The 26772-nt window shown below is 40.2% G+C and overlaps 2 protein-coding genes across 4 annotated transcripts in view; one reads left to right on the top strand and one right to left on the bottom strand.

Moving 5' to 3' along the window:
- The window catches only part of NALCN (sodium leak channel, non-selective), a 224888-nt gene extending 223178 nt beyond the window's left edge, over positions 1–1710 (bottom strand). For both annotated transcript variants that reach the window (XM_035557055.2, XM_035557056.2), the window contains exon 1: positions 1603–1710. In XM_035557055.2, the coding sequence (XP_035412948.1) occupies positions 1603–1710 (108 nt within the window). The remainder of the gene's footprint in view (positions 1–1602) is intronic.
- An 18252-nt stretch (positions 1711–19962) lies between these two features.
- ITGBL1 (integrin subunit beta like 1) overlaps positions 19963–26772 on the top strand; it is a 145903-nt gene continuing 139093 nt past the window's right edge. Inside the window, exons 1-3 of one of the 2 annotated variants that reach the window (XM_035557119.1) lie at positions 19963–20064; positions 21292–21503; positions 21583–21684. In XM_035557119.1, coding sequence (XP_035413012.1) covers positions 19973–20064; positions 21292–21503; positions 21583–21684 — 406 coding nt within the window. In that variant the 5' untranslated portion in view covers positions 19963–19972. The remainder of the gene's footprint in view (positions 20065–21291; positions 21504–21582; positions 21685–26772) is intronic. The other variant, XM_035557120.1, reaches the window with a different exon arrangement.

Here is a 26772-nt window from a genome sequence, read left to right as displayed (position 1 = left end):
GATTTTTTTTCTCTTTTTAAATCAAAACACCACTGAAACATCTTTAAAGTCAGACAAGTGTAATGAATCAGAGCTGGTAAGGTCATGTCTATCAAAAAAAAAAAAGACACTTCAGCAAGCAAAAAAAGAAACAAAACTTTTTTCATCAAACAAAAAGAAAAGAAATCTAAAAGTGTATTTATAGTAATTTACAATTTGCGGAAAAAATATACAATCTTTTACACCAACTTGAACATTTCAGTATCAAGAAGCTGTAAGAAAACTCACCTTTTTTAACACTCACCATATGCCCACCTAAATGTAATGATATTTGACCTAAACTAAATAGCTCTACTGTTTCTGAGCCCAAATTAGTAATTTGGAAGTGTAAGGCATCTGATGTATTGTTTATTACGTCCCACCTTGTTTCAAACCTTGTTTAAACTGAAAAGAAATAACATAAATAGTAAAGTGTGGCTTATATATATATGTGTCTGCCATAGTAAAATGTTATTATACTTGCTAAGCAATATGCAACTAGTATACCAGCATGACAAGAAAAAAATGATTCCATCCAAAAGCTGAATGCTGTGCACTGAGAAACGTATGTAAGTAACCCAGAATATCTTTCTGCAATGACATTTTGAGCTAATTACAGAATTCAATAGGAACATTCTATTTAAAATTATTTAGCATGAATAATTAATACACGGGTGTTGTCTTGTAAATGATTTAGGTGTTAAAACTCAGAAGCGAATCTTAGAGATCTGGGATCCATACTGCAAATGAGATGATAGTTCAACTAAATGAATGCCATGCCAATAACATGTATTAATTTATTTCAGAATATTTGACTTTTTGCTTTCACAAAGTAAAGAATTCTACTCTCCTTTAAGAGAAGCATAAAAATGCCTTCTCTACAAAACCATGAATCATTCAAAACACAGCAATCCCGGATGCTCACTGACAGCTGAATATGTGATTTAATCATAACAACCATCTTTTCTTGGTAAAGGCATCTTCTTAATACTGCACATTCTGTTAATAACTCTGTTCCCAATGAAGCAATCTCCAGTTCCAAGCTGCCAGACACTTCTTCACCTATCTATTGCTTTAGGGCACATTGTAGGTGAAATGATACTAGAAAAATATGAGCTGTACTTGAAACTAAACAACCAAAATACACTATTATATTCATAAGGGATGTAAAAAGGGAGATTTGAAAGTAAAAACTTTCAAGTCAAAATGAAACTGCTGGCCACTGCTTTAGCAATGAAATGCTCTTTCTGACATTCTCTTCAGAAGTTCACTTTACGAACTTCTAATTTCAATAAACATGTTAGAAAACAGAGACATTGAAAGGATAGCTACTTAATAAAAAAACAGTCAGTAGATGAATGTTGGCAAACACTGCTTGATCATCCCCATCACTCTGTAACAACCAAAACCAACCTTTGTATTTAGTTTCGGACTTTTTGTTAGAAATGAACTGGTAGATCAGCAACTATAGCTCGATATTTGCTTCTAACAAATATCTATTCCAGAACCTTTCTTAGAAGTCATATTTCAACAATACAAGTTACATTTAACTTACAATTAGCGACTACAGAAAGAGATACGTACTGGTTTGTTAATCCACAGAATATCTGCATTGTCTGACAAAGATTCATCAGGACCAAAATCTGTAACTGGTTGGGCCTCCACCCTTGAACTCTGTTTCCTCTTTAGCATCCTGAAGTTAACTTTTGTTATCTATGATCATGAAACCACCTTGGGAGAAAAAACAGAGAAAAGACATTAATTCACTGAAACCACTTTATAATGCCCTTTTGAACAGTTTTATAAGTAACCTAAAACATTCTGGGTTTATGGCAAAGGGACTTTGTATTTATTAACAGGATCTTCATTTTATTAAAAAGCCTTGCCTATATAAATCACTGACATGACTCTCAGTTCACAACAATTTACATAAAGGTATGCAACCCAATTACTAAAACTTAGCAGTGCTGGCAGAAAACTTGGACCAATATGCGAAGGCAGCTATTGCTGTGAACTTAAACCGAGAGAAATCATTGGATGGATTTCCTGAAGCCATTTAATTTAACGGTGACATTTCCATTTATTATATTAGGCTAATATAAAGCCCAATAAGCCAAAGGCAAACAGGCAATGTTAAGTAGCCAACAGATTTTATTGTTCTTTACTGAAATTGGAAGTCTTTTTGCTACTTACTTCTACTGTTAACATTCATTTTTCTAATACCTTTCTTTAATGTCAGTAATTATCTATCCAACAGCAGGACAGTTGGCTTTCTCTGGGGCTTACGTTGGCACATGGGAGCACAGAGGAAAATGTGCTGTTTCCCCAAGATTAGGCTGAGTTTCGACATTCCCGGCACAGAGGCTGAGCCTTCTGCATACCTCAGCACTCAAAGCAGCAACCAGCAGATGCACTATGAGAGCTAAGGTGAGCTAGATATTAGCATCAACTTTCCCTCAGACACAGGACAAGAGTGCCAGAATCAAAATAATTGCAGAGATAAATATGTGTTCTCCCAGGGAGTAACAGCCTACCTAGCAGGGAGCACTGGACTTGCATAAGAACTGCCTTTCATGAAATACAGTCCCTTAGGGATGTTTTTTTTTCAGGAAGGTGAGGGGGAAGGAGAAAGCAAGATCTTCGGCCTTGTCATGAACCTTTACCCTGGACCAAGTCTGGTTCGTAGATGATACTATATTTCCAAAAAGGTTGTCAAAACTAGTACAAAATACTTCAAAGCTACAAGTTGACCATCAAGTATCTCAAGGTATGGTGGTGACTACAGCAAGAAAGACTGTCCTTGGAAGAAGCAGTAGGTTCAAGAGTATGGAAGTGCCTGTATGCTTGGTCTCAGCTGGCCTTTCCACCATACCAGCCACTGCTTCACGTCCACTCTGCACCTATACATCCCTGGCTGTCTCTTCTTTAAGCTATCATGGCAAAAAACCTATTCATGTTCTTCCAGCTCCCTCAGAGTCTACTGCCACTCTATTTTCCCTCTTTCAGATTCGAAAGGTCAGCTCTACTCAAAAGGTCCCTTGCTCTATTTTCAGAAGAGTGCTTTCTCTCATGCTGTCCCTCCATACGTAAAGCCCTCCATACATAAGGTAAAGTTAGGTTTTTGGATTATCCCCTTTCACATCTGTCAGTAAATTAAAACTCCTGAGCATGATATTTGTGTCATCATCATGACCTGCCTGCACGCACCTTTCTCCTATCTGCTGTCTAATATTTAAAAACCAAATCTGGACCATTGGTCTGAGTTTGGACAGACCTGAAAGCAATAGGGTTGAGGTCCTAGACTGACGATCCCAGCTGAAGGAGCTGAAGTTATACAGTATTTTATTTTATTTTTTTTAAGAAACAGAAATGATATAAAGGCACAAAATAAGGGGCAACTTCTGACACCTTTATTTGTGTTGGACAATGAATCACAGCAATCATAGTGCAAGTGGAACTGATAAGCTGACACTAAATATATGCAAATATTGTTAAATGAACATTATAGACTAATAGTCTAACAAATGAGGGGTTACAAACATACCCATACAAGTTGTATGTCCCTTCAAGACTCATGCTTAAGCTCCGTGCTCCCACTTCCTTCCCATAAATGATTTCACCACTTAATTCTCTTTACCAGTTTTTACTGCTTTCTCCTATTTATTTCCAAGCCTATTGTATTGACCCATTTTCTCTATTTGGACCAAAGCATAACTAGAAACTCTTGAAGCCTTGGAGCTGTTGGTATTTTTTTGAGGGCACGAAGCTTTAAAATGGCTACATTTAGTAAAGTGGTAAGTTTACTGCAATTTCTTGGGAGCTGCACTTCTCGAGACCTTGGAAAAAAAATCTAAAATGTTTCCTGCACATACGATCCTTTGTAAACCGTTACTTAAAAGCTATTCAATCAATAAAATATTAATTTTATGCTTCCAATTTCTGCATTTCCTAGTATACTCTTAAGAAAATACATAGGAATAAATAGAGGATCAATAAGGCAAATATGATCAATAAGAGAATTATGAAAAAATTCTCAGGATGTGAAACATGGACAAGACACTACTGTTTTGTTTTGTTTTGTTTTAAGATGACACTCTAAATAAGCAGCTATGTCCATTTGGGGAAGAAAGTAGACAATTACCAAAGAATTGCTTATTTGTACATCTGATGGGTGGGAAGATGAGCCATATCTTTCTAATGAAACTCCCATCTACCCTTCTACCCAGTGACACCAACTTATTTGTTTTTATTCTTTATTTTTGCAATTGATATGGACACATGAACTTTAGATGTTAATAATGGATTCAGTTCACATTCTTAAGTGTTGTAACTAAAGAGATCAAAATTCTTCCTTTTAAGGGGTAGTCTTGAATGAATTGCCATACATACAAATCCAACAGAAAACAAACATTTACGGAATACAAGAACCACCTAGTTCATTTCTCTACTTGAAATGTGCAGAAATCCCCATAAAAAAAAAAAAAAAGCACCACCACAATACCACAATAAAGACCACAAGTCAAGAATCTTCTGAAAATGGTCTTTAGCAAGATTATTATTCAAAAGTATAATAAGGTTGCTCTCAAGCTTTTATGCAATTTGTTGTTGTTGTTTTTTCACACTGCTTGCAATTTTCCAGGGAACATGCAGCCTTTTACATGAGTTTGTTACTGCAGAACACAAAGCCTGGTGCTTTGCACTCTGCCCCGTACATGTGAAGAAGTTTAATGTGTGGCCTACAACACCTTTTGCACCTTTTTTTAAGAGGGAACTAGCTGAAAGATGAATGGGAGGAAGGGAGCTGTGCAGGCACTCCTTGCAGCGTGTGACGTGCAGCAAGCACCACACCAAGCTGTGCTAATGGGGAGGTTGCAGTCCTCCCTAACTCTGACTATAAATCCACCCCTGCAGTTCCCACATTGATTCCGACATACATCATTAGGTCTTTCTTTGATCACAATCTGTTATTAACATGAAAGGCTTAATACATTCCCTAGGATATATTTCTAGCTCCGGAGTTTTTAAGAAATACTGGGTGTGGGACAAAGACAGGTTTTGAGACAAGAAAATACCATGGAGTTTTAGGGCTACACCCACATCAGATTTCTCTGAAGCATTTTCTTTACAATAGCAATGAAAATCCACAGCACAGGTGTCAACCTACTCAGGCAGGAACATAGCCTTTTTGCTTTTAAAATTTTCCTCTATTTTAAGACACAAAAAAACAATAAAGGAAGAAAACAGAATATGAATCATGCGCTGTGTCCCTTCTGATCCATTTGGTCAGCCTGCTCTCCCTCTCTTCCCCTGAACTTCAACATGTTCAACAACTACTACACTATCTCAAAACTAAATTTTGAGACAATAAACTATCAGCATTACAATAAATTTGCAGGTTATGATTAAATCAAAGTGTTCAAGCACAATAACTGGTAAACTCAAGACCCACTGTGCACTTAAGGAAATAAGAAGTCTGAAGAAGGTCTAATCCCAGTTTACGATATCCACACTAGCCATAAGACACTTCTGCTAATGGAAGTTTGCACTTCCTACAAAAATCAAAAGACAAATTAAAAAAAGTAGCTGATCCTACCTACACAACATCAAAACCTGAGAAATCTGTGTGTTGTTTATATAAAAAAAAAAAAGTTCACTACATACAGCATATTCTGCTCAAGAGCTCTCTATCACAAACTCGGGAAAATGTGCTTATAAATTCTGGTAGATAAAGAAAGCAGTTGAAAAATGACTTCACAAAAAATATATAGAAAAATAAAGCAGATATAACTATCTTTAAGGAGAGTTCAAAAATTAGACAAATCCTTTGCATCATCAGTGTCTGGTTTCCAACATATTACTGTCTCAGTCTGTTGACTTTGTCACCTGAGATTGTGCGATCAGTGACTGAAGGTCCTCCCATGGCTGGCCACCTACAAGAACTCCCTTCCACGCAAATTCTCTCTTGTCTGAAAATGTCAGCTCCAATTCCAACTCTTCCCAGAGCTGGGACATACAAAGTGACTCCTAAAATTGTTAGAAAATTATTGGCTTTGAACTTTTTACTATCTGTAATATCTAAAATCTGCCAAATATATAATGAGTGGCAGAGGGAGGACATGGACACCCATACAAACAGCATGATGATGTTAAGGAAGAAATTGCTCTTAGCTGTACTATGGTTACAGGAAAAATATAAGTTCTCCTTCTTTTATCTCAATAGTCTTTTTCCTTTCCCTCTTAGCAAATTGTCACTGTTTCTGCACCAAATTTTAATTCCATCCCTGCTTTTCAGTGCAGTTACATGTGCAAGGTACTTTAGGATTTGTTTTCATGTACCAGAACATTTGAAGTGAGCAAATTATAGACATGATAGTACAGATATATGTAAGTTTATAAGGGTAAAGACAGAATTCCAATGGATACAGTCACATGGCACATACCACTATGGATGTTATTAACTCATAACTAGTTTCAAAGAAAAGCTTATGTCAGTTATTTTTCTCTCTGTGTGGTATTGGCATTTCATCGATAAAATGCCCTAACAGACCTCCCTCCTTAATTTAAATGCAACTTACACCTAATAGCTGATCAAACTTCAGTATTTATTAAAAACAAACAGGATTTTTCACAAAGAAGGTCTACTGAAGGAAATATCCTAGAAAGCACTTGCATTCACAATTTCAAGTCATCTGGATACAAGTAGGAAAGAACAGCTGGTGACAGCTTGTTTATACTAACAGGACCCCAGGCCAAAAAGATCATACTGGCGTTCAGCAACCAAGGAAAGTGTAACATTTGCTGATGGCCACCAGCGTTCACAGCATCTAGCTTGAAAACAGACAGGTGTCTGTTTAGTTCTTCGCTTTAGTTCTTTAGTTCTTCAGCTTTAGTTCTTCGCTCACAACATGTCTTGTGTTGTTTGCAGCTAAGGACAATGCTCACACCATATTTACTTCTTATGAATTTCTTCCTCTCAGACCCAGCCAAAATGATTGAGGCCTACTCAGCAAGCAGAATCAAGTATCAAATTGCATATAAAGGCAGACATGACTTCAACAAGATATACAACCTACCACTACTACCACACGAGGTCATGGGACAAGTCCCTTTTATAGTAAGCCTTTAAACAGCCACAAGATACAATTTTGAAGAGCATACTCACAGTATTGTGATACAGCCAGATAATGAGCTTCACAGCTTTATATAAAGTTTGGCATTTTCACATTTTTCAATTAAGAAACTGCATTAAAAAAAAAAACAAACAAAAAACAGGTAAACCACCTACCTATTGCTTGCTACGCTATGACTAATCTACTGCAGTGTGGTCTATATGAAAATCCTTAAAAGCTGACGAAGAAATGCATCAATGAGCTTAATAAGAACCATGCTAGAAAAAATACAAGATCAATATTCTGGGATTTGCTTTTGTGGTCTACTCATCACCAGGTGGAAACTGTTGCCCCCAGTGAAAGCAAGGGGATTGATAGCAGGTCATTCTTCAAGAGGATTCAGGGAGCAACCCACCCTTTTTAAAAGATCCCACATTCTTTAATTCCCTATGAATGCTGCAGGTGATATAGTTTGCAGGATTTTAAAGCAAGGGTTGAGGGCACCCTTCCCAGAATGATGAAGGGGTAGAAAGGAGCTTCTCCGTAGGCAGATGGCTGGCAGCATGCCTGCTTAAGCGATTATTTTAATGTTGCTGGGATTTTGTTGTACTACTAATTACACACTACGGTGCCTAGAACCTTGTATACGCATTTTTTCAGAGTTTAAATTGATACATTAAAAATAAAATAAATAGTGATTATTTACTTTTAGCCTTGTTACAATTTTTACTAAAGTAATTATTAAAAACTTGAATATTCTAGATGGTTTCCCTTTTCCAAATTCTTCTGTTTATATATATTACTTTAGGAATTTCCAGAGAAACTGTTAATACCCATGTATTTTAAGCTGGAGATCCTTAAAACACAATCAGGACTCTTCCTTCTCATCTTCTTTTCTTTAAAAAAAAAAAAAAAGTTGGCCTGTGATGCAGACTCTCATTGTTGCAGGACAGTTTCCCCAAGTTGCAGCCACAACCTTTGGTATTGTATTGCCATCTCCATAAACACAACATTGAATGTAATGGCCCAAGAACAAAAGGCCAAACTTTGGGAAAGTTTTTTGGGAAAAATTTAACTGGAAAACTGAGAACATAGAATCACAGGCTGACTCAGGACTCACAAGGTCTTTAGTCCAATCTCCTGCCCATGGGTGTTCAAGTCAGATGTCAGACAAGGCTACAGTTTACCCAGGTTACTCCAGTCTGGTCCTGAATACCACCAAGAACGGAGATTGTACAATTTCTCTGGGCATCTTGTTCCACTGCCAGAGTATTCTCACAGTAGGGAAAAATAACATGGATGAAAGACGAAAAGATCATAGAAAATAAAGGAAGAGAAAACAAAAATAAACGAGTAGTAACAAGGTAATTTGCAACCATCCTTTAGAGGTAGTATCACCAAAAATAAGACATTTACCAGTACTTAACCTGATACAGGGAACTTCAAATGGAGGTTAAAATAAAAGGGAGAACAGAAAAAGACTGAAAAGGAATTAAAATGTGATTCAACATATAACTGGCATATTTGGCTGATTTTGTTCTTTACCTCAAAAAAGATTTCATGCTCAAAATCTACAGAAAAACCAAGTAATTCTCTAGCCATGGAAGTACTGAATTAGTAACACAGTAAAAATAAGTTTATTTCATGAATGTGACCACCTCCATTTTTCTCATAAAGACAGCAAAAATCTTGTTTTCAACTGCTTGAATTCCTAAATAGCATGAGGTAGGGAAAAATCCTAAACCCCAGAAGCCAATAGTAGTTCTAGCTCATCATGACATGTCTTAAGAAGAGATTCTTATCCTGGAAAATCAGTGACTTCGCACCTCTTCCAGAATTTGGTCCAGTAATTTGGCCCATTACTGCCTGTAACACAGCTTGATATTACTTTCTCGTGGGGAAAGTTTAAGGCCCAAAATCTATGTGGCTCAAGATCTGGGCCTGAATGAATGCCGCACGGTGTCTATGGTAACAGCAATGCCCAAAAGGTGGAAGTCAAAGCAGAGTATGTATGTTAAAAGGTTGTATTTCCAGGAAGCATATCTCAAATGGGAACAAACTGTGGTGGACCACATTTCAGATTAACATAAAAAAGACATGCCAAACATATGGGTCTACATTACTACAACACAAATTACATGGTACTTATTATGGCTTTAATATTTCATTTCAAAACACAGCACTTAGCTAAAACAGTTGAGGAAATAATTCCCCTAGCTGTTCCTAAATGTTCCCAGAGACATACTCATGAACTTGCAGAAAGCTGGAGTCTTCTAGCAGCCTGAGAGATCAGCTCAAAGCGGTATTTGTTTTCTCCCTCCATTGAAGTTTCTTGTGATTTATACAGCAAAAATTAGTCCATTTTTAATATGTATTATTTCTTTTTCTGGTTGGTTAGGGGACAGGTGGGATGAGGCTGCTGTGGAAGGAAATGAAAAGAGGGACAATGCAATGAACCAGGAAATTGAAGATGTGAAAGACAAAAGACTCAAACAGTGTACACTTTGTATTTTCTCACTGTTAATATTTGCTTTATGAGTGACTCTGAACACAACAACAGGTAACTGAAGAAACCGCAGCTAACTTAAAAGCCACGCTCGTAGGCAAAGGCCACCAGAAACCTCAGCTCTTCCTACAAACGTGCCTTTGACGTCAGGATCGCTAAAACAAAAAGACGTGGACAAAAATAATAATAATAATAATAATAATAATAATAATAATAATAATAATAAGCAAGTCTCCATTCACATAACGAACCGAGGCCCTTGAAACTGCGCGTTAACCCCGGGGAGATTCCCCTGGGGCCAGCATCTCCCCCCGACCACCACCGCGGGGGGTCCCGGCCACCCCTCCCGGCGCACCCCCCAGCGCCCCCCGGCCGGGGCCGCTCCGGGCACCGAGCCCGGGCTCGTTCTGCCCAGGCCGAGGGCCGCTCCCCCGGCCCCGAGCCCGCCGCGGCCCCCGGGGCTCGGTGCCGGGGCCCTGTCGCCGCGGTCTTCCCGGGGTGCTCGGGGGGGGCCGGGGAGGGAGCGGGGAGGAGCCGGGGACCCCAGTACCGAGCCGGCCGCGCCCGCCGCCTCCCACCTACCGCCAGCATCCGCCTTCATGGCGCGGTCGGGAGGGGCCGGCCGCGGCCCCGGGGTGTCGCGGGGAGCGGAGGGGGCCCCGGCGGCGGCCGCCCTCGGTCTCTCGGCAACAGCGGCGGCGGGTGGGGCGGCCTGCGGGTCCCGGGCGGCGGGGGAAGGGGGAGAATCGCCGCCGAGATCCAGCCGGGTGCCTCGGATCGGCAGGTGCCGAGGGGAGAGGCGGCCGAGGCGGCCGGCGGTGTCCCCACGCACAGCGAAGGCGCAGCCTGGAAGGGGGATGCAGCCCGCTGCCTCTCGGCCCCTCGCAGCTGTTTTGGCGTGGGGGGCTGGCTTTGTTCACCGAGCCCCGAGACAAATAACGGGTGAAAGAAGTAAGAAGGAGGCCAGGATGCTTCCTACCGGCTCAAACTGAGCAGTAGCTGGGCAAGAAGCAGCTACCCAAACAGGAGAAAGCAACACTGTGCCACCGAAGTGTGTCTGTGCAGCAGCTCTGTAGGGCTTGGGATGTTGGTTTTGTGTTTCTTTTGCTTCTGTTTGTTTGCTTGGCGTGGTCATCAAGTACTATGGTAGTTTTTTTATTTTGGTAACCTTATGTGTGCGTCTCAAAGCTCTTCTAGTAGCTGCACACTTCTTTGTGACCACACAGAGTTCACTGCAATGGTCACATCACCTGGGTGGTCTTGTTCATTGTCTGATTACTGAAGATCCAAATAAAGGCTCGGTTTTGAGCTCCACGGTAAAATAAATTCATAAAGTAGCATCATTCATAAAGTAGCAAAGAGATACCTTAAATAAATTAATAAGTACTTGGGAAACTGCCTCTATACATGAAGTCACCATGTTCCAATCTGTATTTTTATCTTCTTGGGCCAAAAAAAGACAAAATTTCAGTAGATTATTGTTTTATCTTTACACGATTGTAGTTGGTGCGATATTATACAAACTCATAGCTTTCTGGAGCCTGTAAAATTAGTGAAATCGAAGAGGTAATCCTGCAAATACAGTTGTTGCGAAGATAGCATTAAAGACATGGAATAGGATTTGAAAAACAAAACCCCTAGTAAAATAACACAGAAAACAGAAGGAAAACATATGGCATAAATTGCATTAAGTCCCGTTAGATTATATCTATTTGATGTTTACAACAAAAAACTAATAAGCCAGTTAGGGAGCTGGCCTCAGGATTATGGATGCAGCCCTGCCGGTGTTTACGTCCCGCATTAACAGCATTAGCAATTCCGGTAAATTTAAGCACCTAATTTTAGTGTTTGCAGAACTAGTGTCTTTAATAGCAAGCAGCCAGCTGATAACTAATGAAAAGGAAAAAAAAAAAAAAAAAAAAAAAAAAAAAAAGGAAAGCGGATCAATTTAGGAATAAATGTGTTTACAAATAATACTCTTCATATTTTGTCTCTTTTCTGTATTATGTTTTATTAGTTGGAATAAGTTGCTAGGCAGCGTTATGCTGGTGGTGATAACATCTTGTGAATGAAAAGTGACATTTGCAAAAAGTGAAGCATAGCAGCTATATCTAAGGAAAAGAAATCAGCATTTGCTAGCAGATGTGGTTTTGTGCGGGAGCTTTTCTGTGGACATACTGGCCTAGGAAAAATAACGTGATAGAACAATTCAGGTTGGAAGGGACCTTGGGAGGCCACCTGGTCCATCCAATCTGCTGAAAACAGCTCAGCTATGAGATCGCACCAGGGCTTTATCCAGTTGGGTCTTGAAAACCTCCCAAGACAGCGACTGCACAACCTCTGTGGGCGACCTGTTCCAGTGCTTGACTGTCCTCATTGAGAAGAATTAATTTTCTTGATGTCCAGTCAGACCCTTCTGCTGTCTCTCCTTCTCCTCTCATGCACCTCAGAGAAGAACCTAGCTCCATCCTCATGACACCGTCCTTGTAGGCCCTGGCACGCCGCTCTGAGGTGCCCCCAAGGCCATCCTTTCTCCAGGCTGAACAAACACTGCTCCTTCAGCCTCTACTCATGGGGCAAGTGCTCCAGTCCAAACCCTCTTGGTGGCATGCAACTCACCTTGCTCCCGTGTATTAGTGTATTAACATCTTTCTTGTACCAAAGGGACTCAGAATTGGATGCAGTATTTTACGTGCAGTTTAATCAGTGCCAAATAAAAGGGGATGTTTCCTGACATATAGTTTGTACCATGGAATACGTATTTCCTACGTGTTTCACACTTCTACTTTTACCTGGTATCGGATTTGGTAACACAGCATTAAAGTTTGCCCTCTCCACCAATACGGAGCTTCTGTAAACTGCAGGCTGTTAACAGAGACCAACGCTTTCAGCAGAAGGTTGGGTTCTCTGGGTCATCTGTCCATAAGCATGACTTGCATCAGGTGCTGCTGCTGCTGGAAAAAGGGTTTAGTTCTTGATACCTTGACGTGCCTGCTATGCACAAGGAAAAAATAGTAGTATCTTTCATTTGAAGACTTGTGGAGGCAATGAAGGTCTACTGTCTGCTAGAAAAAGCCCTTTTCTGATTTGGTAATTCACCACAAATTTACCTTCATGACTGCCACAGAAAAAGCAATTATGAACATTTTAGAAATTAAGTTGCACGTATCACTATATGAGTATAAAGTGGAAAATGTAAATATTTATAAAATTGCTGGTTGAATTTTGCCTTTTAAAATCCATGCTAATATTTAATATTTGGGGCTATAGCGTGGTTTTATTTTGATTTAGAAAGTTCTCATTGACTTAAATGGCAAGCCAAAAATCGACATATAAGGACTGAATTTGGGGGTTAAGTGGAAGATGTAACTTTACTGTAATGTGAAATATGTCGAAAAGAAAGATATATCTTAGTAAATATTTGCTTTTCTTCTCTCTAAATCTAGAATAGAAAAATGAATTTTCTTATTCCTATCTCAAACTCCAACACACAGTTGAATCTGGCCATGAGGAAACTTCCATTTAAAATGGAATTTTAGAAGATTCCAGAAGACTGATATTGAGAATTCAAGGCGACAGTTCTCAGCCATACCTATCACTTTAATTTCTGTAACGTGTTCTGCAAACACAGTAAGGTCTTCCTGCATAAAAAGTGATTGAGAAACCAAAGTTTTCTAGGCAGGTCTCAAGGAGAAAATAAAAGCCTTGTTTTGTGTATTTCATTGCAGAATTTGTTTAGCCCTCAAGCCCCATGATTTATTTTTATTTATTTATGTATTTTCTGGAATGCAGCTGACTCAAGCAATGATAAAGATAAAAATTAGAGTCATGGTTTTAATAGGCTGCGCAAAAGCAGGCAAGTATTGGACGTCTCATCTTCCCCGTTTTCAGTGAGAAAGAACAATTGTTATGAAGGGAAAGCACTAATGCTAGGCACCAGCTCTTCTGTTTTACAAAATCCAATTGCTACTCTCTCAGTTGCTGATATCTATGTAAATACACATTTCCACAGCAATTTGTGTATTTTAAGTAGTTGAAAATGGGAAAAGCAATATTAGAAATAGTGAAATTACAGACTTTTATTTCTGAATGTATTTGAGCTTTATTTGTACCTCTCTTGTTCTCACTTTCCATACATATCTTAAGGAGTTGAAGAGTAATGGATTTTTTTTTTTTTAGGAAAAAAAAAAGAAGAAAAATTATCCCAAGGAGCTGAGCTTAGTGGAAATGCTATTGTTGGAATTTGATTTACCACTTAGAAAAGAACTCACTGCTTGATCAGATTTCAGATATTCCATAATGAGTAAAAGAATTCATGAAATATTCATTTTGAAATGATGGTTAAGCTTTTAAAAAAAGGTCATAAAATGTCATTTAGAAATTCAGAATTAAACTTCAGACCCAAAGGAAGATTTAATCATTTAGGCATGGGATAACAGTCAAAAAGTGCTAGATTCCTGCTTTGTTGCTGTCTTACCCCAAAGCATCCAAAGTCCTTAGTCATCTTAATGGCTGTTACCACAGAGTTCTCCAGGAATCTTAAGTCTGCTCTGCACATGCAAAGCAGCACCACAGCAGCATGGCAGGGCTCTGCCTGATTAAAAGTGGTACAGCTGCCCGGGTTTCCTCCATCTGTCTGCTCAGTATAGCTCAGGCTGAGAGGTGCTCTCACTTAGAAGCATATAACCGTAACAAAAATCATCACAGAGCAACATCAGGCTAATGACTGGTAGAGAAGGTCAGCTAGTATTCATGAGAGATTTTGATTGGGATGGATTGCAAAACTTCCATTCTTAAGTGTCTGTGACTAGTGTCAACATTGAAAAACCAAAATAGATTATACAGAATATGCTTTTCACATTTTCAGACCTTAAGCAGGGTCCTTAAATCTACAACTAACTGTGTATATATGTGGCTTACTTTTCAAAAATGCTTAGTACATGGAAGACGGGCAATATTTGTCACCCCCCAGTTTCTCTTAATTTTGGTCTCTCCTTCGTTTTTGGTTTAATAACAAGCAGCAGAACCCAGTGACTGAGCACTGAAACCATACAAGAGGGGTTGCTGTTGTCTGGAGAATCTGGTGTGCATATGTTCACTTCAGATGTAAACCTGAGATACTGCTGTTTTCCTCTAAGAAGTCAGCAATTTTCATTTTTTAATTTACTGTCCCTAGGAATAACTCTTCAGTGACAGAGACGAGAACTGTCCTTCATTATACAGTTAATTCTGGTAACTAGTTAAAAATACAAAAATCAAAGTTTCATTATTCTTATTGTTTTGCTGTTGTTGTTTTAGATTTTTCAAGATTCCCAGCAGCAAGTAGCACTGTCCCTTTGAAAAATAAGACACAGTGTGACCACAGAGTGAGGGTTCATGTCAAAAAATGTGCAAAAAATGTCCATTTATGTCATTTCTTGGCCTCTTCAACAATGCTGTTAGCTTGGATTGCACCAGACCTTGACTTACTTTCTAAAATAGGTACAAAAAGATTAAGAATGTAATAGTACGTTTTTAAAAACATGCTGTTTTTGCTGGCATTCTGAGCTGTCTTGCAAACTCACGCTTAAAAATCTCATGCTGCTGTAAGGCCTCTGTAAAAGCAGAGTACTATTGCTGTTTTGGGGAATTAACTTGTAAACATTAAATAAACACAAGACCTATCTACTATGTAAAGTTTTGACTAGGACCTGAAAGAGTAAGCTAAGGTTTTACACTAGAGTATAAAACAATAACATCTTGATTAATGTTGGCCTATGAACTGTTTGGATAGCTTATATTCTCTACTATTCAGAGCAGCAACATTCTGGCCAGCTCAGCTTTAATCTTGTTTTAACCTTGATCCTATAACTCCAAAAGCTATTTCTATTCCCTTTGTGGTACCATCAGCTGTCCCAGATTCCATCTCATGTCAGCAAAATGAAGACAAGGTTTTCTGCTCTGCACAGCTCTGGCATCTCTTGCTCATCTCCAAGGCTGCCATCGGCTAGTACAGCAATGAATCTCAAGAGCTGAGTGCATTTCCGAACTGTTTAATTTAGACAGATTTCAGTTATCTTCATCAAGTACTTTAGTCTGCAGATGCTAAAATGGCTTGTCATAGGTTAGGTCTTTAGAGCTGTCTAGTTTAGTGATGGTGTTTCAGTGACAGAAGTGATGCAAAATCACCGGGAGCTTCCAAAACTCCTCATTACAGATTTTATAGAGAAGTAATAACTTGTGTGATATGTGGGATTTTCAACTTCTGGTTAATTTTAGAAAAATGCTGTGGAAGTGAATGCCTCCGCAAAGTCTCCTCATAGAAAAACTGGTGGTGTTACTATACTGGGATCCATGGAAACCCAGGAACAGTATTTGACAAATTTTGGTGGTCTCCAGTTATATTTTACGATTAAACTCTTCACTGGATGCACATTTTGCTTTGTTTTGTTTTATTAAAAACAAACAAACAAACAAACACTTAAAAATAGCATGAAATTTTGGTTTGCCTAATGCTTTCATTAAAGTGACAGCAAAATTATGCTGGCCACTAAGAGACTGTAATAAAGGAGTAGGAAGAGTCCATCTGCTTCCCCTCAGCAAATCCAATCTCGTTTAGCAGCAGAGTATGTAATCAGAGTCAGAATCAGAGAGTGGTTGAGGTTGGAAGGGATCTTTGGAGGTCATCTTGTCAAACTCCCTGTTCAAAGCAGGGTTACCTACAGCCGGTTGTCCAGGTCCATGTCCAGACGGCTTTTGAATATCTCCAAGGAGGGAGACTCCTCAACCTCTCTGCACGATCTCTTCCAGTGTTAGAACAAACACTGGAACAATTCTGGCACAGTGACAGTTATGATGTTGCTTGCCTTCAGAAAATGAAAAATCCATACCAGATCCTGTAGGCTTTTAATAAGAATGCTAATAGTGATGGACTTAAACAGAGGTTCAGGTGTAGGTGTGTTTAGCAGCACCTATTTTCTTGGTTCCACATCTTTATTTGAAGACATTTCTTGTCTGACAAGTGTTACTTAAATCTATTGCCTACTTTTCAGAAGGCTGTTCAATATTAGCAGTACGTTCCAGTTCCTCCTCCTCCTCCTCCTCAGCATTGTGTTGATTTTCTCTTCTCTACTTTTTTCTCTGCAGGTGGTGACATTACAAAGTGTTAAGTGTACATGTACCAAGCACCTACAGGTCTAAAGCCTTCGTCTGAAACTCCAATGTGTAGGAAAGCTAGCATTTTATGAATACTGTACTTAGTGTAGGTGTATGTTATCCAGAAAAGAACAAAGCTCTTTAAGATTACATACAGGAGTGGCTGAAAGGAAGTGAGCTGTCCTCATGACAGCATGTGAGGTTCTCATTTAGAAAGAGACTGGTTCCTTTTAAATTGATTTTACATTCTGTTTGGGAGCCTCTTAGACCACATAGTGCACATATATGCACACATTGTACATAAATGTACACAATGTATGTATATGCATATATGCATATATGTATATATGCATGCACACAAACATTCAAAGCTTAAATGATTAAATAATAGACACAAGCAAAGGTTAAAATCCAGTAAGGAAGCACTGAGATACAGTAATAGAGGCAAGCACATATGAAAGCAATTACTAAACTTAAGCTCTGGGTGCACATTTTAAATACTCCACCCTTGGGCTGTTTAACTGCCTTCTCCAAAATCAAAAGATCCACAGCCAAAATGTGTGTACTGCTTAAAACCCTGACAGATGTAAATAAATAAAAAATAAGAAAGTGATAAGGTCAACATATCATGACAGATGTTTTCTCCTCGTACCTTTGAAGTTACAGTTTGCAGGCCACTCAAAGGTCTTGCACACACCTATCACCACCAGTCTGCACAGGAAAAAAGAAGGAAGACGAACAGATGGCAACATTTTAGTGTGTGGATGAAAGATAAATTTAGTGCCAAAAGGGAATTACTATTGTTTAAAATGCAAAGCTTTCTATTTATTCCTCTGTAACTCCAGACTTCTAGCAGTACAATATCTGACAACTACATTGTTCTTAAAAGTGCTGCCTTTTTGATTTTTTTTATTGTAACATTACAGATGAATTTGAAAAACTATCCCACAGAACTCATAGTACTGCATTAAGCATGGACTTCAAAATTCAAGGATTGTCAAAAATAAAAGTCTGCCAATTTACTTACCTTTTCACTAGATCCATCAAAGTCAGATGCAAGAGTTTAGCACAATGGTAAACAATTTGCAAGACTGAAGCCAATAGATTGGTCTTAATACAGGATTTTTACCATCAGCATTGCATGAGAAAATTCTTTAACATATTTTCAATGGGAAATATACAATAAAGGGCAGCAAAATTGTTACAAAATTAGTATAAAATAAGCAGCAGCTATATGCAGGACTGTAAGATTTTTTTTTCCTCCTAGATATTCTTGTTCATGTTACAGGGCAAAATTATGTGTTGTATAGAGGATAGCACACTACAAGTAGACAGCAAGTTTTACAGGCTACAGCTTCAAGATAATCTATTAAAATAAGGCAGAAGTCGTATGTTTAAATAGTCCATTTGAATCATGTTTGGTTTTATATCTTCTGGAAATAAGAATGTGTATTTACTATTAGGCTAGAACAATTTTTTCCCAATCTCTTCTTTCATGTTTCAATGAAAATTTATGTTTCAATTGAATGCATACTTGTCTAAAAATTGGACTTTACAGGCCCCAAATTGAACTTAAAAACAGTTCTTTTGGCTTGTATAAGACCAGCAAAGCAAAGTCAATTGTTTGACTTACTGTTCACAGGAAGAGCACTAGCAGAACTATGTCTGGTAGCAGTAATCCTGGGAATTGTACACTTGAGTTCACTATGTTAAGCCTAATTACACTTTTGGGAAAGGCAGCATCTAAATAGAAGGATTTTTAACCAAATCTTAAAAAGTTTCCAGAACAGTATAATCTGTGGTATACCAGATATTTAATATGAGAATAAACCAAAAGTTATTCATTTTGTGAAAGCTACTGAGAGCTTTTGCCTTAGGCTCTGGAACCAGTGAAAGCTTCTGTGAACTGCCTACTTCAGAAATGCAGACATGGATGTGTAGATCAGGACACCTATGCCATACTATCTTACATGGTGGAAGTTTGTTTCCTTAAGAGCTTTCCATACCAGGGAAGTATCAGGCAATCAGACAGATAACCACAGGATGGCTGAGGTTGGAAGGCACCTCTGGAGGCCATCTGGTCCAACCCCTGCTCCAGCAGGGCCACCCAGAGCAGTTTGCCTACAACCACGTCCAGGTGGCTTTTGAAGATCTCCAAGGAGAAGACCCCAGAGCCTCTCAGGGCAACCTGTGCCAGTGCTCCATCACCCGCACAGAAGTGCTGCCTGGTGCTCAGAGGAAGCCTCCTGTGTGCCAGTTTGTGCCCATTGCCACTTGTCTTGTGAACAGGCACCACTGAAAAAAGGCTGGCCCCATCTTCTTTGCCCCCTCCCCTTAGGTATTTATAGACATTGACGAGATCCCCCCTGAGCCTCCTCTTCTCCAGGTTGAGCAGTCCCTGGTCTCTCAGCTTCTCCTCATAGGAGAGACTTTTTTATCCCTCTATGCATGACTTTTCCAAAGAAATATGTGTGGCCATTCCTGCCAAATTTCACTCATTTGGAGTGCGCCTCCTTCCTTATAGCTTAGTTTTAAGCCACTTCCAAAACCACCCACTGGTGTGATGCAGCACTGTGCTGTATTTTAACAAGGTGTTGGACGCCAGCTCACTCAGGATGTTTTATTTGGGGTCACCCAGCCAGGTGCCAGCCTGCAGTGTGGCTGGCACAGGGTGAGGCTTTCAGCAGATGGCCCCAGGGCCTGGGCACAGGCTTGCTGCCACTCAGTCCCGGGCTTCTGGGGATCACACATCCTGTCCCCTCTGTAGTCCCTACAGACAACACCTCGGCCGTGCACGTTTCCCTGACCGCCTCGCAGCACTTATCCCAAACAGCCATCCATCAAAGGACGCAGGGATACGCATACCTCAAATATTTACGGTGCCTGAGCTTTGAGACTGAGATAGTTCGTTCACATCTGTGCACGGGCCACTTTTAAAACATCAAAATAAACCATCTGGCTGCGCAACTGTTTCTAATTACTTCCCTGCTTAGACTGTAAACTTTGGGGTTTGGCACCGGCCTCCCTCCCAGAGCGCTGCCCAAATCCCGCTCCCAGGCAGCTAATCAGCGCCACTGCAGCGCGGGGGGAGCAGCCCTGGAGCTGGGCTTGCCCAGCTCACAGCTCTCTGCACACCCGCCAGCTCTGTCCGTCTGTCCGTCCGTCCATCTGTCCGCAGGAGGCAGTGGGAACGCAGCTCGGCACCATGTGTACACGGGGGCTACCGGGGCTGGCGCTGCTGGTGGTGGCCATCACCTCCCTGCCTGGCCTGCGCCCCGCCGCCACTCCGTCCCTGAGGTAAGTGTGGCTCTGAAGTGACCATGGTGGGGCTGGCACCCTCCTGACAAATTGGGGTCGGGGTGTGGAGAGAGTTGGGAGGCACTGTGCGAGCTCTTCCCCTGCCTGCTGCCCCGTGGTACCTAGGGAAGGTGCTCGGGATTGAGGAGGGCGCGGACGGGTGTCACATGGGTGTCAGGGCTTTTTGTTGCCAGGAGGTGTTTCCTGTCCGAGATGGAGATATTTTGTATAGTAAAGTGGGGAAAAGTTGGACAGTGATGGCTGCTTGTACCCAAACCACCAAATCGTTCTGCTTGAGTTGAGCAGAAGCCTAACCACAAATCCGTGTGTGTTCCTGCGTCTTGGTGTGGCAGCACAGCAGGGTGGTTTTCCTTGTGCTCTTTGCCTCCACCAGGGCCAGCACCTGTCTGTGCTTACTGCCAGCGGCTCTTTTACTCCCAAGCATGTAACATCTAGTGCCTGAGAAGTACTAACCTGGATCCTCAGCATTCCCTAGCGCTGTGAACACCTGTCTTTGGCACCTGGCCTTGGCCGGTCCTTTGTTTTGTTTTCCTGCAGTCCTGATACTGAAGAGCCAATGCCTGATTTTCCTTGTGTATGTCCTGCAAGTCCTGATCTCCACTGCATGGTACAATCCAGATCTCACATCTGTATTCTCCTGAATTTATTAAAACCACAGCCACTAACTATACTTTTACATGGAAGTCAGTGATTTCTCCTGTTTCTGTTCAGATGAAGTCATAGATCCTCTATATCTGACAGCCTGAAGACTGCAAAAGGATTACTTTTGCAAATATATTCTAGTAGAATCAACCATAGGCTTGCTTTTTGGTATTCTGTATTCCAGTTATGGTGCCTAAATGTTTGGATGTATATGTCATTTTTAAAGCTTTTGGAATAATTCAAATCAGAATGTTTCATGGCAGATAATCAAACTCTATGTGTATATGCATATATACCAGATAGGCGTAATGAAAATGATGAGCCTATTGCAGTTTAACATGGTAATTACAATACAACGTAAACATTCCTGCAGATAACAAGGAGATTTCTGATGAAAGGGAAGAAAATTGGGTGATTTGAGGCAAGCAGTAGTTTACAACCATAAACAAAGCTGTGGCCTTAAAAACGGTGCTTTGGGGAACAGGTGAAGCCCTGGCAGTGGGGTGGTTTCCCCCACAGCCCCTGGCTTTGACCACAGCTTCTTCTCTTTGCTGTCCTCCTCAGGAGTGCTTTGGGCAGTCCTGCTGCATGCCACCTGTCCCGGGCCGAGGCAGAGCTCAGGTGCCACGTCCCCGGGGGACAGCTGTGCAGCGGCAGGGGCAGGTGCAATTGTGGAGTCTGCATCTGCCAAGTGACGGAGGCTGGCAAATACTATGGTCCGCTGTGCGAGTGCCATGACTGGGTGTGTGAGACCTACGACGGGAAGATCTGTGCAGGTAAGGAAGCCGCTGGGGTGACTGAAGATTTATAAAATTAAGAATATATGTCATAACCAGAAATATGTTGGGAACACAGCATGCAGATACAGTAGAGACATAGCTATGAATGCATCCCTGGACCATTGGATCATAGAATTTCAGAATCATATCATTTGGAAAAGACCTTCAGGATCATCAGGTACAACCATAATTTAGGATCTTTTTAACCACTAATTCAGATCTTTTTGACAGAGCTTCATAACAGAGGAAAGTGGGGAAACTCTGAATGGGGGGTTGTCGGCACATCCAAGAAGATTAAAAGGTATAAGTCAAAGGCACCATCTCTGCCATGAAATGGGACTTTACCCATTTTTTAGCAGCAAGGGCAAAAGTAGGAGTAGCTTTGGTATGGAGACTCTGCAGACAGTGTTCAGAATCTAGTGTGGAATGTAATATTGCTTGTTTGGTGTTTTTCATGTAATATTGCCACATTTGAACTGCTCACCTAATAATGGTGTGCAGTATCTACCAAGGCTTTAAACTATTGCTGAGCAATCGTTTTTGTCCTGTAATTTTTTACCTGAAGGTTTGCTGTAACAGTATCACACTATGGGTGTATATATAAAATGCTGTTTTTCTCCAGTAGAGATAATGTTTTCAAATAGAGACTTAAAACAATGTAATTGTGTTGTGGTTTCTGAGATTTCCCCACTGACACTGTATTCTTTAATGGCAGATGAAATAACGTACGTTTCTGGGACAGATTTTAGTCCCTGCCAGTTGCTGGGACGTGTTGCTTGGTTTGCATCTAAACATTATCACTCTTTCATCTTTCCAGCTGTCTTTACTTAAGTTTCTGGTCTATTTCTGTCAGATTTTTGATATATTTTTTTTAAAGCAGCTTAGAATAGGATTTTAGAAAAGAGCAGGGAGAAGAAATGCCATCACATTCCTCAGGGGATTCAGTCTGGAACTTGATGAAAGGGGCCACATGGGCACTTCATTTCTAGTGTCCCTGCTTAAACAGCTTTACCAGATTCACACAAACGTGTCATCTTTTCAAGCCAAAAACTGCAATTAGGTCAATGGGAATGTTACTGGAGTTCTGCTAGCAAGAGGATAATACAAATGCATTCCAGCAGTGGGTTTGGCAAATTTTGTAGGAAAAAAAGAGCAACTTATTTTAGCAACAATGTAGCTAAGAATAAGTCCAATAATAACATGAGAAGATCAAGAATGGGATTATAAGAAAAATGTTTGTATCTGGCACCTATGACTTCAGAGTTTTATGGAGAAACTGATTTATAGGCTCTCTAGTCAGCAGTGTAAGCCCAGTTACATAAGAAATATCATAGGACCGCTGCTCATGTCTGTGCTTTGCTGTCCCAAAGGTGATTTTTGTGATCAGTGCTGTGATTTCAATATGCTTGGCGTTGTTACTGGGGGAGTTGTATGAAGTGAAACTGAAAGCTCCTCCAGTTTTAATGCTGTACTACAAACTCAACTGTTCTGTTCCTGTTAATGTCATGAGCAGTGGCTGAAACTTTTGTCTGCGCTTTGATGGAAAGGAGTGCTGACAGGATAAACAAAACCAAGAAATTTCGAACAATATTTAGCTTCTGTGTAGCACTTTACACATCGGTTTAAAGATGCGAATGTTAAGTGATTAAATGTGTTCTTATAAAAAGCAGTTTTTGTAGTTGTCACCTTTTCTAGTTGGAGTATTGAAACAGCATTACCACTGAGATGTCAAATAATTAAAACTCACTTTTCTGCAGAGAAAGTAGTAAAAAATTCAGTACAAAGTTATGGGGAGGGAAACGGCTGCTAAGGACTTAATTTTTTGCTAGTTCAGCCTTTTTTTTAAATATATATTTATTTGTCAGTGCTGTTGAAAGTCCAAATGACTTTGTTGGAGTCCAGGGTTAACCAGCACTGCAGGAGAGCAGGTCGCAGGTAACTTCTTCAGGGCCGAGAAGCAGAGTCTGGATCCAGCCAGTGGAAATCCTGCTTCCAGGCTGTGCTTGCCATCCTCTTACACATTTTCAGTCAGTTAGCTTTAGGATGGGTGCATATGGAAGGACGAGAGAATAGAAAAGATGGTCACATCTGCTGGAACTGGCAGAAGGCTGGTCTTTATGTTGATGACTAACGCCCCCCTTAGTCCCCCCAGAAAAACCCCAAAGGCAAATTTTCAGGAGTAGTGCCCTGTCATGTGGCTGGCATCAATAGATACTGATCCTCAAACACCAGCATGACCGCATTTATCTTCCTAACTATCCTGTAGTTTTGTTGTATGGCACATCAGAGAAAAGTCAATATTTCAGTTTTAATATACCAATTCTTGTGTGTATGCCAAGTATGGGGAATTTCACATTCTTGTTTTCATATTCTGAGAACAAACTTTGTACTGGTACCACTATTACATTAATTCACTATGTGAATCTACCACTCAAGCATCCAGACAAGTCTTTTCTGTTACTTTATTTCACCACTCTTAAACAAATTCAGTATGTTTCAGCAGAAAGAAAAATTGTGTTGACTGTGACTGACCATTCGCTGGACAATATCTTCTGATGTTTCTTAATATTAGGCCATCAAGCTGATTTCCTATGTATGACATACATTTGTTTCTTTGCATTTTAGAGGCAAGGACTCAGTGATGAAATTATATTCCTTTTAGATGAATAGCCAAAGTATCTTACTGAAGTTCTGTTCCCGTTTTCTTTTTTGCTTCTCTTTTCTCTATTTTTAATTTGTTATCTACTGTGCTATTTCATTGCTAGTCTCTCCTGATGATTAAAATAACTGCCGAGTGGTACCACATGCAGAGCTTCTGGACACTAATTGAATATTCCTCCAGAGAGCCACGATATTTGAGATGAATGTTGTTTCAAATGAGCCACTTTTCACCCTGACAGAATGATGGCTTTTTCAAGTGACTGATGTCTAATCATTGGTGATGTTCATATTCCAAGTTGGACAGACAGCGTTGTCTGTGTCACTAGTGCCAAGGACAGTTATCTTGGTGTTTCCAGGCCAGTCAGTTCAGACATACTTTCATTTCCATCTCCTGTCCCAAGCTAAACAAAATACTCAGTTGCTCAGTATGCAGCTCATTATCTTCAAGGCACTTTCTGGGTCAGATCTTCTTTCTGGACCAGTTGTTGGAAACCCGTATTCTAAGGAGGGAAAGCCTGAAGATAGATGAGATGTCCATCTGTTTATCTGTTGCTTTTTCTTATCACAATGGAAAAGAAATTATGCCATGAGTAATGAAGAAAAGCAGATACAAATGTCTCCCTCTGTCCTTTTACTCTCCCTTGCTTGAGACTTTTCTGCTGTATTTCCCTTCCAAGATGTTTCCAGAGGCTTTGGAGGGGATAGTGATCAGTTTTTTGTCTTTTATCCCACTAAGACTGATAAAGCAGTAGGTGATTTTTCAAGGAGTTAAAAAAGAAGAAGGGAGAAACAAAGTGCTGGAGTCTTGAGTCACTGGGTACTCTGTCCTCCTCAGTGGACCTTCTGTCTGCCTTTTTGTCTGCCTGCTTATGGAATGCGGAGGAGAGAAAAGTCCCAATACTGTAATTTTCTTTGCAATGTTGGTGACATCTTTATTTTGTCATCTGCTGTTGGTTTTCAAGGAGACAAGAGTAGGAAGACTGCAAGACAATGAATCATAATCCCAAAGCACTTATGCTTCATTCAGGGCAGACAGTGTATTTGATGCTGTTTATTTTCAAATAGTAGTTTTAACCTCAGACAGTTTCATATTGCCTCAGGCTTTCTTAGCATAAGCAGAGCCTGTGTTGTGTGCAAAGGAAAATGGAATGTGGCATGAATTCCCATCAAAAAGCTGCTTGACACCAATTTTTCTTTGGTATTCAGAATAGAGGAAAATCAATTTTAGTGGATTTTTTTTTAGTTAGTCCTTTCTAATGTGCCTGTGATTAATGAAGATAGAAAAAGTAAACTAAGCATAGATGCCTGTAGCCACCTGGAGTGGGAGCACTCTAGGTGTTCCTAGAGAACAGACCGTGGAAATCGCCAGCTGGAACACGACAGAGTATGATTTCACTGCTCATAGCTAGTCAGATCAAGGGGTAGGCACGACTCTGTGACAGCAGAAAGAAAGAGTGCAACGTAAAGGAAAGGATCCTCTTTGCTCATAACTAATTGAGTAGCTCTGTCTTTCCATAGTTCTTAAGATTTGATAAGCAATTTTTCCCCTTCCGAACTGAAATACTTTTCACAACTACTGAATAATAGTAGCACTGCATGATTTACTGCCATAAGCAGTTGCTGTGGGAATTTCGTTGTCTCTGCTCAGGCCAGTGGAAGATTTTTCTGACTCTTTCTCTGAAGTTGTAGTTGCTGTAAATGCTGTACCTATTTTAAGACTAGTTCAGCAACATAATGGTAGTGTCAATCGTAGCTTTTCACAGCCAGAAGTGCTATCATAGTTATGTGAAGGACAGAAAGATAACTGTGCAATTATTTTCCACTCTGTAAGGCTTCAGGATACAAGCTAAATTATGCAGAGAACACAAGTGAAAAATTAAATGGACAAGGAGCAGATGCAGAAATACAAGATGAATCTGAATTAAGGTATTGCTGTAATATGTAGTTATGCATCTATGTAAGTTTATTGGATACATCACTTGGAGATAAGTAGGAAATTGAGAATGGAATTTAAAGAACATTTTGAGCTGATGCTCTTTGCAGGAAAGCTGAATGGTGTTCTTAGGCAGAACTGTCTCAGTTGAGTTGGAAGTTTTCAAACAACTGTACCTCTGTATTCCTATCAAAGTGAGGTCTGAGATGCTGATTTTTCATTCTTGCTTAAAGTGGGAAGAAAAGCAGTCTGTGACCTGCATTGATTGCCGATTGATTTGGAGTGAAATTTGAAGTCCTGGGTTTTGAGAACAGGTCTAAGCCTTTTCTCTGTCTAAATTCAGCTGAGGCACATGTGATCACCTGGGACACAGCTTCCTAAAATGGCTAAGTTAAAAACAGGACAGGAGGCTACTGTCAAAAACAGAGGTTATGAGTTGTTTTGCCACAGCCTGGATTTCAGAACCTGGCTTCAAGTGACATTTCTCCGGAGCAGGGGTTTGTAGGTGTGATAATAGCATATGCATTCAATTCAAAGCAGGCCCTCCAGATTCTAGTAGGAGTGAAATTGTGATAGCACACACCGCAGTATGGGCTCATTCTGCTAAGTGCATGTTGTCCCAGGCAGGCTTACAAAGCACACTGTGTTATCCTGTTGGTACCTGAGGTAGGT

Source organism: Cygnus atratus, chromosome 1 (assembly GCF_013377495.2).
Source record: "Cygnus atratus isolate AKBS03 ecotype Queensland, Australia chromosome 1, CAtr_DNAZoo_HiC_assembly, whole genome shotgun sequence".
NCBI classification, from domain to species: Eukaryota; Metazoa; Chordata; class Aves; order Anseriformes; family Anatidae; genus Cygnus; species Cygnus atratus.
Note: the sequence above shows the minus strand (reverse complement) of the source record. Positions and strands in the feature narration are given on the sequence as shown.